The sequence below is a fragment of the Grampus griseus genome (assembly GCF_964374135.1).
Source record: "Grampus griseus genome assembly, chromosome: 10".
Lineage (NCBI taxonomy): Eukaryota > Metazoa > Chordata > Mammalia > Artiodactyla > Delphinidae > Grampus > Grampus griseus.
In genome coordinates, this window is record NC_139004.1 from 92,892,854 (window position 1) to 92,905,352 (window position 12,499).

Genomic DNA, 12,499 nt, shown 5'->3' on the forward strand with positions numbered 1-12,499 from the left:
CCTGCTGTGTACTATCTGTGTGACCTTGGCCCAGTCTCTTCATCCCTGCTGTGTACTATCTGTGTGACCTTGGCCCAGTGTCTTCGTCAGGAATTTAATGATAATTACCATCGATTGTGGACTTACTCGGCACATAAGTATGACTGTATGCTAAGCACTATATATACATCGTCTATTTATTCTTTACAATAAGTCTCTCTCCTCCAGTCTGCAAATGATGAAACTGAGGCTCTGAGAGGAAGGGGGTAGTGCCTGGTCCTGGTGGTAGCAAGCGGTTGAGCTGAGGTTTGAACCTTTGTCCGCTCCAGAGTCCCTGTTCCCTGGCCTGGCCCATTGCAGGTCAGCCAGCCCCGTATCCAGAGTGGCTGGCCCTTAACAGAAGCTCAGTGAATAATCCCTAAATGAATACCAGGCCCCTCATCCCTTTCCTCCCTTGTCCTCTGCAGCTCACTGGCACAGCCTGTATCTTCTCTATTCCCAAGACCTCTAAGCGACATGTAAACAACTTGAAATTGCTGTTGTTTCCCACCCTCCTTTTTTATATTTGTTTTTCCTTATTTTTACCATCTCGGTTTTCACTGTAAAGACAGGCAAGGGTAACACGTTAAGGGTATAATGCTTTTGAGTTTCCGGAAGGGTAAATTGTTTATAAATCATTATAAAGTTGTCATTAGGGGATACTGATGTCCATCTAAGATAGAGGCTTCTTAAAATGGTCCCATTGTTGTCCTTTCATTTGTTTTTAAAGCTTTTTGACTTAGTGTACAGAGAAGAGACTCTGCTTAATGTCATTAAAAGCGTCACTCGCAATGGACGGTCCATCATCTTGACGGCGGTCCTGGCTTTGATCCTGGTTTACCTGTTCTCAATAGTGGGCTACCTTTTCTTCAAGGATGACTTCATCTTGGAAGTAGATAGGCTGCCCAATGAAACCATTCTTCCAGGTGGGTTTGGGATCTTCTGAGCTTTTTTAATGTTAAAAAGAGTATTTCCTGATTACAATTGAACTAAAAATGATGACTTTGGCAGTGTAGGTATCTCCCTAACACTCAGAGTGTGAACTGAATACAGGGCTTAGTTTTCACTTCATTCAAAGGGCGGTATGATGTGTCAGTGCGAAGTGTGAGTGTCCAGATGCTACGTTGAATTTATTTACTAAAGTCCTATTTTAAACTAGTACAACATTTTCATAAAACAGTTTGACCATGTATATTGAAAGTATAGGAGTATGCATCCCTCTGGCTTGGTAAATCTACCCCTAGGAATTTATCCTTTAAAAAAAAAAATGTAGAAACAGATGTGTACGGAAGTATGTTCATTGCAGTGTGAAACTGGAAGCGATCTCAGCGTAAGGGAGTGTTTCATTAGAGTGTGGTTCATCCATGGTGTGGTGACACCTGCAGATATGGTACGTCTTTATAAACCTTCATGGAAGAGTACCCAGGATATGGTAGGCAATTGCAGAAGAATAACTACAATAGGGCCTGTGCAGATTTTTATTTTTAATTAAAAAGCTCATATATGTCTTATAAAATATGGAAGAATATACCCCCAAACTGCAGTCAGTGGCTGTCTCTGGGGCATTTTTTTTTTTTAAAAACAATGTGCACGTTTTACAGTGAGCCTATATGATTTTCATTTATAGAAAAAACAGAAGAGATTTCCTCTTTTGAGAGAGAGAGATACATATTCTTGAGTGATACCCAAGTGCCTTTTCCCTCAATTAAAATACTTGACACTAGTAAGTGAAATATTACTGGTTTTTCATCTGGTAGCCAGGCGCCCTGAGTCCAAGGAACAAACTAGAATTGTAACTAAGCCAGGCAGCCTTTTTCTCCCTCCCAAATGCTGCATTCTTGGCATGTAACTCCAGCCTCCAAGTTGACACTAAAAATGGCATTCACTGCCAACCATCTTAGGGTTCTGAACTAAACTGATCTGGGTCTCAGATTTCCACTCCCGCTTCTCATGCAGACTTGGTATAAATCTTGCTGGAGTCTGTATGTTCAGTAGTGTTTGTCGAAGAGTTTCAGCTGTTTGTCTTCAAAGTTGGAGAGGTGCTATTTAAGTGCGATATTTCTAGTAAGCTTACAGGAATTGACATTTCTGGCTTTTTTCCCATACAGATCACCAAATGAAAGTGTAAATTGCATCTCTGCTTTGAATTTATATGCAGGCTTGTCGGGTGTTATTTATGTAAAGAATTGTTTAATCAGCCGTGAGTTGGGGACTTCAAACATTTTAACCATATGTTGCCAGATTGTTCATCATAAAATTTCCTTCTCTCTCCAGAAGCCAGTGAGAGTTTGGCAAGCGAGTTCCTGTACTCTGACGTGTGTAGGGTGGAGACTGGGGAGAACTGCTCCTCTCCGGCACCCAAAGAAGGTAGGACCTCGCAGCGTTACCATGTTAGTGCCAGGCTCCCCCCAGAGGCTTAGATGGTGCACATGACATTGGAAGCAGATGAAAGCAGACTCACTGCTCAGAAGTAAGGCCAGTAGCAAAGAGGAAGGGCTGGGAGAGAGGAGGGGGATGAAGCGGGGGAAAGAAGGCTATGTGGGAAGAAAATAGCTGCTTCATTGATTCAGCCAGTATTTACTGAGTGCCCACTATTTGCCAGGGACTGTGTTGTACTCTAAGATATAATAAACTATAGTGGCAGGGTCGGGGCCGGGGGAGAGGGAGGTGGGCAAAGAGGTGATTACTAGAGAGGATGCTAAGTGCTGAGAATAAGGATGGAATATAGAAGATAGGCACCCAGCCTAGTACTGGAGTAAGAGTATCACCCAGGAGGTCACAGCTGAACGAAAACAGTAGAATCTTGGGCGAAGGAGGAGGGGTCGGTATTCCTGTTGGAGGGAACAGCGTGCCTGAAGGCCTGGACGTAGAATACGGCATGTTTAGGGAGATAACGATCACGAGGAAGGAGAGCCGGAGGAAGTGAAGCCAGAGAGGTCAACAGAGGGCCAGATCATGAAGGGTCTTACATGTCAGGCTCAGGGGGTCAAAGCTTACTTAAAGGATGATCCAGGTTGTTGAGAGGGGAGTGATATGATGAGATAGGTGTTTTAGCAAGACCATTACCGGGGGCGGTCAGCAAGTTCTTCCTCCAAAAACCAGTAAGAATGGACAGTTTCCAGTTTAAGGCGATTCATTCAGCGGACCAACTGTAAAAATGTTGCTGGATTTAGCCCTACAGCATCCCCGGTGAGGAACCTGGGCCCTGAGCTGAGAGAAGAGATGCTTATCACTCAGCGTCCTGTCAGCGCCTGTTCGGAGCTGACACTGTAGTTTAAAATCTGAAAACGATAGGGAATATTTTAGATTTAATAGAGGGCAGGGCAATTCTGGGCTTGAGAAATTAGCAAGTTTTAGTGATGAAAACAGTGATGAAAAAGAAAGCCTTGGATGCTCGATTCCTTTCTTTTATTCTTTCTGGCTCCTGTCTGTCCGCTGGTGAGGTGGCATTCGGGAATCATGATGTCCAAATCCCGGTATCTCTTTTCACTCACGTTTCAAATCTCTCCTGACTTGCCCTGTTCGCAGAGCGGGTCCCTGCAGAAGAGACGGAGCAAGATAAAGAGCACACGTGCGAGACGCTGCTGATGTGCATCGTCACAGTGCTGAGTCACGGGCTGCGGAGCGGGGGTGGAGTGGGAGATGTGCTCAGGAAGCCGTCCAAAGAGGTAGCTGCGCCCCAGGGGAAGGAAGAGCAGGGGGGCGGGGTGGGTGGTGAGAGCACCACGCAGTGGGCTCCAGTGTAAACCGAAGACAGGCAGGGCTGGGAGCGGTGGTGAGGAGACGTGCGTGCAGAGCCAGCTGCTTTCCTCTCTGGTCACCGTCGAGTTGCAGCCCTGGGAGGAAGCCCCAGTGCGGAGGGGGGCAGCTTCTGCTCTCCCCTCTGTGTATTGAAGCGATTCCTTCCTTCGGGGGCCAGGTCTGGCCTGCATGAACACATTCGTAAACCCCTTAGATCCCAGGAAGCTGCTCTCGGGCACGTGCCACGTGACACTTGGAGAACTCACAGTATACACAGCGGGTGTGAAAAGAGCTGCATTTGTGGCTCTTACACTTTGACACCCAATGTAACGTGCCGAACGAAGCACACGGTGCTGCTGGGGTTTGGGGTGGGCCAGGAGGGCTGGGACGTCTGACTTGGAGGCATCCGGTCCCCTCCTTCTGCCCTGAGCTCTGCAGACCCGAGTGCTGGGGACAGGGGGTAACCCGCTGACAGAGGTGCCTCTGTTCCAGGAGCCCCTCTTTGCTGCTCGAGTGATCTATGACCTCTTGTTCTTCTTCATGGTCATCATCATTGTCCTTAATCTGATTTTCGGGGTCATCATTGACACCTTTGCCGATTTGAGGAGCGAAAAGCAGAAGAAAGAAGAGATCTTAAAGACCACGTGCTTTATCTGCGGTGAGTGGTGGCAGCCTGGCTTGTGCCGAGGGGCTGGGGGAGCCCAGACTCTCCATGGGAAGGGCCGCTGCCGTTCTCCAGCGTCCCTGCCCTTGGCACTGAGCGGCCCCTGATCTGTTCTGCTGGGGAGCGTCTGGAGTGCCCATGGACTTAGTGCAGCACTTGGCGGTCGGTTTTAAGCAATAAGCTTGGGCTCGCAGAAGCATCATCATACACCATTTGAAATGTATGTGTCTCAGGGTCTCATGGTTGTTGGGCTGCCAGAGCATCTCGTGTTCCCATTCTAAGTAACCAGAATGGAGATCTTGCCTCCACCTCCAGCCTGTGGATGGCTTTACTGCAGATGGTAACAGGTTTTAAGTGGAAATAGAGTCCTCTAAGAGCATACAGTGCAAATGTTCAGAGCTTGGGCTTGGGAGTCAGACCTGGTTTCTGATTAAACCTCTGCCACTTAGCTGTGTAACCATGGTATAGTCACTTCACTTCTCTGAACCTTTATTGTTCATCTGTAAAATGGGTACAATAATATGTACTTCTCTGCCTTATCTTGGGACTTAGGAGAGCTAGTTTATGAAACACGCCTAGCATAGCGCGTGCACCGTGTAGGCACTTAATGATGAGTAGTAAACTGCTACATGAGGGAGGTGCATGGGGTGCCAGAGATATCATTTTCTGTATAACTACAAGGAAATACATGTAAATGCAGATTCATCATGTAGGAATCTGGGAGCTGAGTAGTCATTTCAAGATTGTTCATAATGTAGTTACTAAATACATAAATTTCCTACTGGTGCGTCTACTCAAAGAATGATCATTTTTCCATTTAAAAACTTAAGAGCTTAGATTTTTGTCCCCTTAAAACCATTTAAAACTTCTCCTTTTGACAGAATTCCAGTTACAGAAGTCATAAGAATAGTACAGAGAATTTCTATATACTCTTTCCTCCAGTTTGTCACATGTTAAAGTTTTCCTTCATTTTCTATATTCACACACACACTATTTTTCTGAACAGTTTGAGAGTGGCTGGCACAATGCCCCTTTATCCCTATTTTAATACTATATATTTCCTAAAGATAGGACCCTTCTCTTATATATACGCAATATAATTATCAAAATTGGGAAGTTAACAAGGATGTAATACTCTTACTTAATCTACAGATCCTAGTCAGAGTTCACACTTTATGCCTATAATGTCCTTTATAGCAAATGATAGTCCCAGGTCATGTGTTGAATTCAGTCCATTGACATTTTTGAAGAATATAAAAGTTAGTTATCTTGTAGAATGTCCCTTGGTTTGGGATTTTCTGATGTTTCCTCATGGTAAGATTGAGATTATGCATTTTTTTATAGGAACATCAAAGAAATGCTGTATTCTCCTCAGTGCCTCATATCAGGAGGTACATGCTGCCAGTTCATCTTATAACTGGTTGTATTAACTCTGATCCCTTGGTTAAGCTGGTAATTGCCCTGTTTCTCCACTGAAGTTACTTTTCTGCTCTTTGTAATTGAGAACCATTATATGAGGAGATACTTTGAGGCAACGTAAATATCCCATTATTTCTCAAATTAAATGTTAACGCACCAGTTTTTGCATCCAGTTTTTTCCTGAGTCTGTGATTGTGATGTTTGCCAAATGATGATCTTCTTCCTTTACTGTTTTTTCTACATTTGTTAATTGGTTTTTTACTTTAAGAAATAACTTTCTCTTTTCCCTGTGTATATTTGTACTTTTGTATTTGTAACACAATGGATTTGTGTGTTTTTAGTTAATTCGATGGGTTGTATAACCCTTTACTGTCGTAATTTATTCTGATGCTCAGATTGCCCCAGATTTTGAGAGCCCCTTCAAAGCAGGCTTCTGTGTTTTTGCCACGTCACCATCATTTATTATGGACTTTCTTACTTTTTTAGCACCATGAGGTATTCTAGATGCAAGCTCACCTTGCATCTTCCCTGACCCAGCCCTGGTATCAGCCATTTCTCCAAAGAGCTCTGGTTCTGTTTAGTGGAGACTGGTATTTAGAAGCCAAGATCTGGTGACTGGGTGTGCTCATTCCTCTTGGTGTGTCACTGCTCCCAGGGCTAATTAGGGTACAAATCTAGAGGATACATGTATCCACAGAGTTCTCTATCTATTTCATAAACACATGAAAAAGGATGAGTTCACACCCATACCTCTAATTCCAATTCAACAATCAGAGTTTATTCTGTCTCTCTCCCTTTCTATCTTTGTGCTCCCTTCTTTGACAGTTAGATATCTGACTCCCAGCATCACCATATATTTATTTATTTGCTCAATCTAAGAATACACAGAAGCTGTTTTCAGAATTGCTCACCTATACCTCTGCAAAAGATAAACTTACCAGCTGTCATTTAAACTGTATGTCTAGTTCTTTTTGTCCTTCCCCTGTCTCCTCACAAACCTTTTAACGTGTCTCCCTTTTGGCATTTACCTGGGAGAAGGGACTTCACATTCCCTGGTTGCCTATGTGCACGGACCTGTCACACCCATGCTCATTTAACCCACACACACTCCTGGAACCTAGATGGTGCCTTCCCATCCCCTGAGAAGGCAGCTAAGGCACGTGGAGACCAAACAGTGACTGGTCAGTGGCAGAGGTGGAACTCAAGCCCAAGTCCATCTGACCCACGGCCTGTGTTTTCCTGCTATGATGCAAAAGTGAATGCATTTGTAAGGCCAGCAGAGCCCAACTCTTTATAAAGACAGGAGTGAAACCACAGCCTCCTCTGGATGGATGGTTCTCTCGTGGGTTTTTCTGCCCCATGGCTGCTCACTCGGGGCTTTCTGTCTCTTTTTAGGCTTGGAAAGGGACAAGTTCGACAACAAGACTGTCACCTTTGAAGAGCACATCAAGGAGGAGCACAACATGTGGCACTACCTGTGCTTCATCGTCCTGGTGAAAGTCAAGGACTCCACAGAGTACACGGGGCCCGAGAGTTACGTGGCGGAAATGATCAAGGTGAGCGCAAAGAGCTCCTGGAGGCAGGTCACACTCTGGCCTGCCAGCCCGGCTTCAGCTCGGAGCATGGTACCGGGAGCCAGCGGGGAAGCTAACATCCAGCGTCTACTGATCCCTTACCATGGACCGGGCGCTAGTCTCTGGAACTTCGTGAGTCTTTGCAGGTGACCTTCAGAAGCCCCAGACAGGGGGTGTCATCTCCAGGTTAAAGGAGGAAGCACTGCAGCTCAGCGAGATTAGCACACGGCCGCCCTAACCGGGGCTGGGCTTCTAACCTAGATCTCGCTCTGTAGCCCGCCTTCCCACCTCTGTGTACTTGGCCTCTCTTCCTGATGATGGATCCCTTTCTGTTTTTTTCTCCTTGTATAAGACCTGGTCTCTAAGCGGTATATTTTTTAAATGATCACTCGGTGTAGTTCGGCCTGGTTGGTCCGTTTGGCCTCAGCCTAGCCTTTCTGGGAGACGGTTTGCTAATCATCAGGAAGGGATCACGTGATGGAGGAATCTGAGTCCCAAATTAATCTTCTTGCTGACGGGGAGCGTGACCGCCGTGGCCGCCGTGGCCCGGGAAGGGGGAAGCTGCCGCAGGTTTGCAGAGCGCTCTTCTCAGGCAGGGCTTTGTAGAGGCACCAGGCGTGTGCTCTGGGGGTTCCGGGCCAGCTGTCCTTTCATCCCTGTGGTTCTGAGCTTCATTGAAACGTTCAGGGGCGTATGGTAAAGCAACGAGGCATGGATTGTGAAGTTCAGGGAGTCTGTGATTTACATCAGCTCCCTGAGGAGAGGGGACGGTGAGCTGGGAAGAAAGACTACACGATTCACTGATCTCCTTCCTGTTGCCAAGGACTTGAGCACGCTGCCCAGGTGTAAGTTATCCTAAATGAGCCCTTCTGTGTTTTTTTATGCAGATGTGATTTTAAAGCTTTTTATGCAAAGGAACCCCAGGTGAGGGCTGGTCACTGGCGGTGGACACAGGCAGGCCAGTACTCACGGGGCCCTAGTTCTTGAGCACCCAGTTCTGAGGGGCTTTCTGGGGATGCTGTACTGTCTGTACCATGGAGGCCCTTAAGTCTAATTCTGTGCTTCTCATAATTTAATGTACACATGAGTCATCTCGAGAGCTGGTTAGAATTCAGATTCTGATTCAGCAGGCACTGGCAGAACTTGAGATTCCGCATTTCCAACAAGCTTCCAGGGGATGCCAAAGCTGCCGGTTCGTGAATCATAACCGAATAGTAAGAGTCTAACAGAGAAGACAAAACAGATACTGTTTTAAGAAATTATCATCCAAACTGGTTATGTGACTGCCGAGGAGAAGTATTCCTTCTTCTGTATGGACTTAGCTGTCTGTGTGGTCTGTGAAGCTCTTCCACGTCTCTTACTGTGTCGAAGGAAGAAAACCACCCAAAGTGGGGAGCCAGGAAGAGAGAACTTTGGGGGTGAGGAGAAATAGATGGGGTTTCACCACAGAGATGACTTTTTAAAAGGTTTTAAAAGAGGGAAGGTACAGTACTTCCCTGGCGTTCCAGTGGTTAGGACTCCGCGCTTCCACTGCAGGGGGCCCGGGTTCGATCCCTGGTCGGGGAAGTAAGATCCCGCACGCCACATGTGCAACCAAATTAAAAAAAGAAAGAAAGAAAGAAAGAAGGGTAGAGAGACCAGAGCGATCAGAGCAGGAGAAGGCAAGGAGACAAAATAACACAAAGAAGGGGGAGAAAAAGACACGAGTCCCAGAATGCGGGTGATGGATGTCCTCTTTTACAGATGAAAGGGAGGCTTAAGGTTAAGTAAGCTGCCCAGGAAGAGCTCAGAAGCTGGGATGCAAGCCCGAGTTTAATGACCCGGAACTGCACTCCATGACCCCGGCATTGGGAGGACACGGGGAGGGTGCTGGCAGCTCTGGGCCAGGTGGGAGCAGGGTCTGTCCTTAGAGAGGGAGACTGGGAATTCTGGTGGTTGTCGGGTGCAGATGTTCACAGGGGAGGTTTCCGGGGTCAGGACACATTAACTGAAATGTCTTCAGGTCCTTCCTTTTCCTCCTCGTGTCGACAGTGCCAGGTTACACCGTGTTTGATCGGCATTCATGCAGACACAAACGTGTCTGCATTGTGTAAACCACCCTGCCTTTGCATTAAATCCTTTAACGTTTAGAAGAGGTAGCCTGTAGTTTTCACCCTCATCACACATTCCTTTCCTCCCCTTACTTCGTTTGCCTCTCTCTGAACGTGCCCTGTCTTTAAGTCTTCCGGGGGCCAGTTTTGAAGTTTTCTGTTAATCACCTTGCTTTACTGTCACAGAAAACTCTGGTGCACTTCTGGGTTTCTGTCTCGGTCACGAAGACTTAACAGGAGCCTTGTGAGCAGTCACCTGCTGAGGATTAAAAGCCGGAAGTCCCCCCCCCGCCGGCCACCCAGCATGCTCAGAGCCCCCTGCGTTCCCTGCGCTTTCCCATCTACATCATCCTTTGTGTGAGAGCTTCTTGTCAAACAGCCTGAAAATCTGTAGCATCAAAGAATTCTTAACTCTGAATGTCCAAGTTGCTGAGGAACCAGATGTCTCGTGTGCTGGGCGAGGGCCCAGGAAGCGTTCGATCCACCAGCCGAAAGGCGATGCCATTTTGCCCACAGCGTTCCTGGCGGTGTCTCGCCCTGAAGCCACATGAATCCTTGCCGGGCAGGCTCCCTGGAGAGCCACAGTGGGCTAGGAACTGGGGGTGCCCAGCTGAGTCACTCAATGGGGGCTGGCAGCCCGAGGGCACTCAGCCGCCACGGTGGGGCAGGCTCCTTCCCCCCGCCGGCCTGCCCCGGGCATGGGCTCACTTAGTCAGATGCCACAGAGGCAGCCCCAGATGTAGCCCAGCCGGTGCGGCAGTCCTCAGTATCCCTCCTCGCGAGGCGGGCCTCTGGGAGGAGAAGCCAGGAGATGTCTCGAAGAAGCCAACTCTGGGAGGCTGCAAATACTCCAGCGTCAGGAGGGAGAAGGGCAGCTGACGAGCAGTGTCAGAGATGGAAGGAAAAGCCGGCCAGGAGTCCGTGAGGCCCTTTGGCTTATCACGTCCCAGAAGAAATGACTGAGACGGGCCCTTTGGGTTCCTCGGGAAAACCGCCTCTTGCTCCGTGGCACGAGGCGGTGGGTGTTGAGTTCTTCTTCAGCTCTCCTTTAGCCCGTTCATTCAGATCCCAGAGACTCCTAAGGAACTGGGATGTCACAGTTGCCAAAAGACAACCCTGCAGAACCAAATGGAAGAGGCCCCGGGTGGCCGCTCGGAGGGTGGGGGAGCTTTGCAGACGCCCCGAAAATAACTGCTTGCAGATGGGGTGTCAGGGATGGCAACTAGGTTTTCATCTCAAAAACCAACTGCTTAGTGGACTCTGCCAGGGGCTCTGATGGGAGAAGGCTTCTTAGAAGCCCAAGCTGACTTTGAGAGGGCAGCTCCCGAGGCTGCAGTTCCCTGGAGAACTGGCCGACGGTCAGGGGGCCAGGACCTCTTTCTGGAAACGGAAACATCTGGAAAGAAGGAGCATTTGATGCTCTGCCTCACAGCCAAGAACTTAGCAACCGGATGTTCACCCACAAATTAGTTTTCATCTAAACATAACAGAGAACGGTTTCCCTCTCCTGATCATCCCGTTTCCTTTCACTGGAGATGGGACCTTTCCTGGCAAAGCCAGGCCCAGGCTGGTGCCTCCCAGGCAGTCATCACCACCTAAGAATGGGATCTGGGGGCAGAACGTGGAAGGTGTGCGTTTTGGCTCCGGCCCTTCCAAGCCCGGTAACCCCGGGCAAGTCCCTGGACTTTCCTGACCCATGTATGAATCGGGGTCAGTGTCCCCTCACGTGTCCATGGGGTGGCGGAAAGGAGAGGAACGTGTGGGCCCGGGGACAGAGGTGGTAAGCACTCAGGCACAGAGCCGTCAGCCGGGAAGCAGAGGGCTGCAGCGTGGACAGCTGGTGCGAACACCGACTCCTAGGTGCCAGGACTGCGTAAGGCGTCTCGGCTGTTGACGTGCTATTACTGAGAAAAGTCAGAACAGGCATCCTCCAGTGGAAAATTCCTGTGTCTTCCTCTCTCTTAAATTTAAAACTGTTAAGTGTCCTTAAACGTTGAAGCAGGACCAGGCTGACGTTATCACTGTCTCTCCGTTGAGTCGGTCACGGATACTTGTGACGTTTGTCTGTGCGGTTAGGGCTGTCCTCCGCTCGGGTTCACTGCCCAGGACCAGGGGTTCCGGCAACATGGGGAGCGCCCTCGGAGTGCTGTGTGTTAGATTCTATCCTGATTATACTGGGTTAGCTGGTGGGTTCGTCTCTTGGCTTTGCGCACATGATGGGAGGTGGCACTGTGCGGAGGTGACTTCGGGACGCTCAGCCTCTTCTGTGACTCTCTAAGTTACAGGACTCCCAGCGCCACCCGGTAGTGCAGAGCCGGTCTCAGATTCGTTGACTCAGGCCCCAGACAGGGCTGAACTTTCAGAGAAATGTGACTACAGAGTGACCTCACTTAGCCCTGGCAGTTCAAAGGAGGAGGAAAAAACCCTGAGTTCCCTTCTCCCCATATGAACTTGAAGTCTGGTGCTACCACATAGAGTTTTGGCGATAGCCTTTGTAATAAGTGGACTGTTTTTTTAACCCTGGACTATAATTTACGTACCACACGCCCTTGCTTGAATGACGTTTAGCGCTATTTGGCTTTTCGCCATTGCCAGCTGAAATGAGAATTTGTGTTAGTCTATACATGATGATTTGACAGGCCATGCAGTCTGGTGTATTTAACCAGAATAAGTGGTAAATCAGTTGTGAGTATCTTTGCCTGAAGGAATTTAAATACTGCACAGTGGGCGTGTTGTAGGTAAAAGATCAAATGTATGATTCCAAGCAAAGACCCAGCAGCCCAATTTTCTATGACAGTCAAACTCAGGATAAAAGTCAGTCCTTGAAAAGCAGACCTAAGTTATTCTTGAAAGTTAGAAACTCGAGAAGCATTAAGAGGAGAGGTTGGTAAAGAAGACCAAACAATAACTTAAATATTAAGGCATCTATTTTGCTAATAAAATAGAAATTTCCCTTCTGAAGCTTGGAATTCTACCTTGTCAACATAAGGTGT

At 47.9% G+C, this 12,499-nt stretch overlaps 1 protein-coding gene across 1 annotated transcript in view; it reads left to right on the forward strand.

Moving 5' to 3' along the window:
• The window catches only part of ITPR1 (inositol 1,4,5-trisphosphate receptor type 1), a 318,582-nt gene that overhangs the window by 285,158 nt on the left and 20,925 nt on the right, over nucleotides 1-12,499 (forward strand). Inside the window, exons 52-56 of the mRNA XM_082663160.1 lie at nucleotides 749-944; nucleotides 2,293-2,385; nucleotides 3,547-3,686; nucleotides 4,252-4,417; nucleotides 7,238-7,398. Coding sequence (XP_082519286.1) covers nucleotides 749-944; nucleotides 2,293-2,385; nucleotides 3,547-3,686; nucleotides 4,252-4,417; nucleotides 7,238-7,398 — 756 coding nt within the window. The remainder of the gene's footprint in view (nucleotides 1-748; nucleotides 945-2,292; nucleotides 2,386-3,546; nucleotides 3,687-4,251; nucleotides 4,418-7,237; nucleotides 7,399-12,499) is intronic.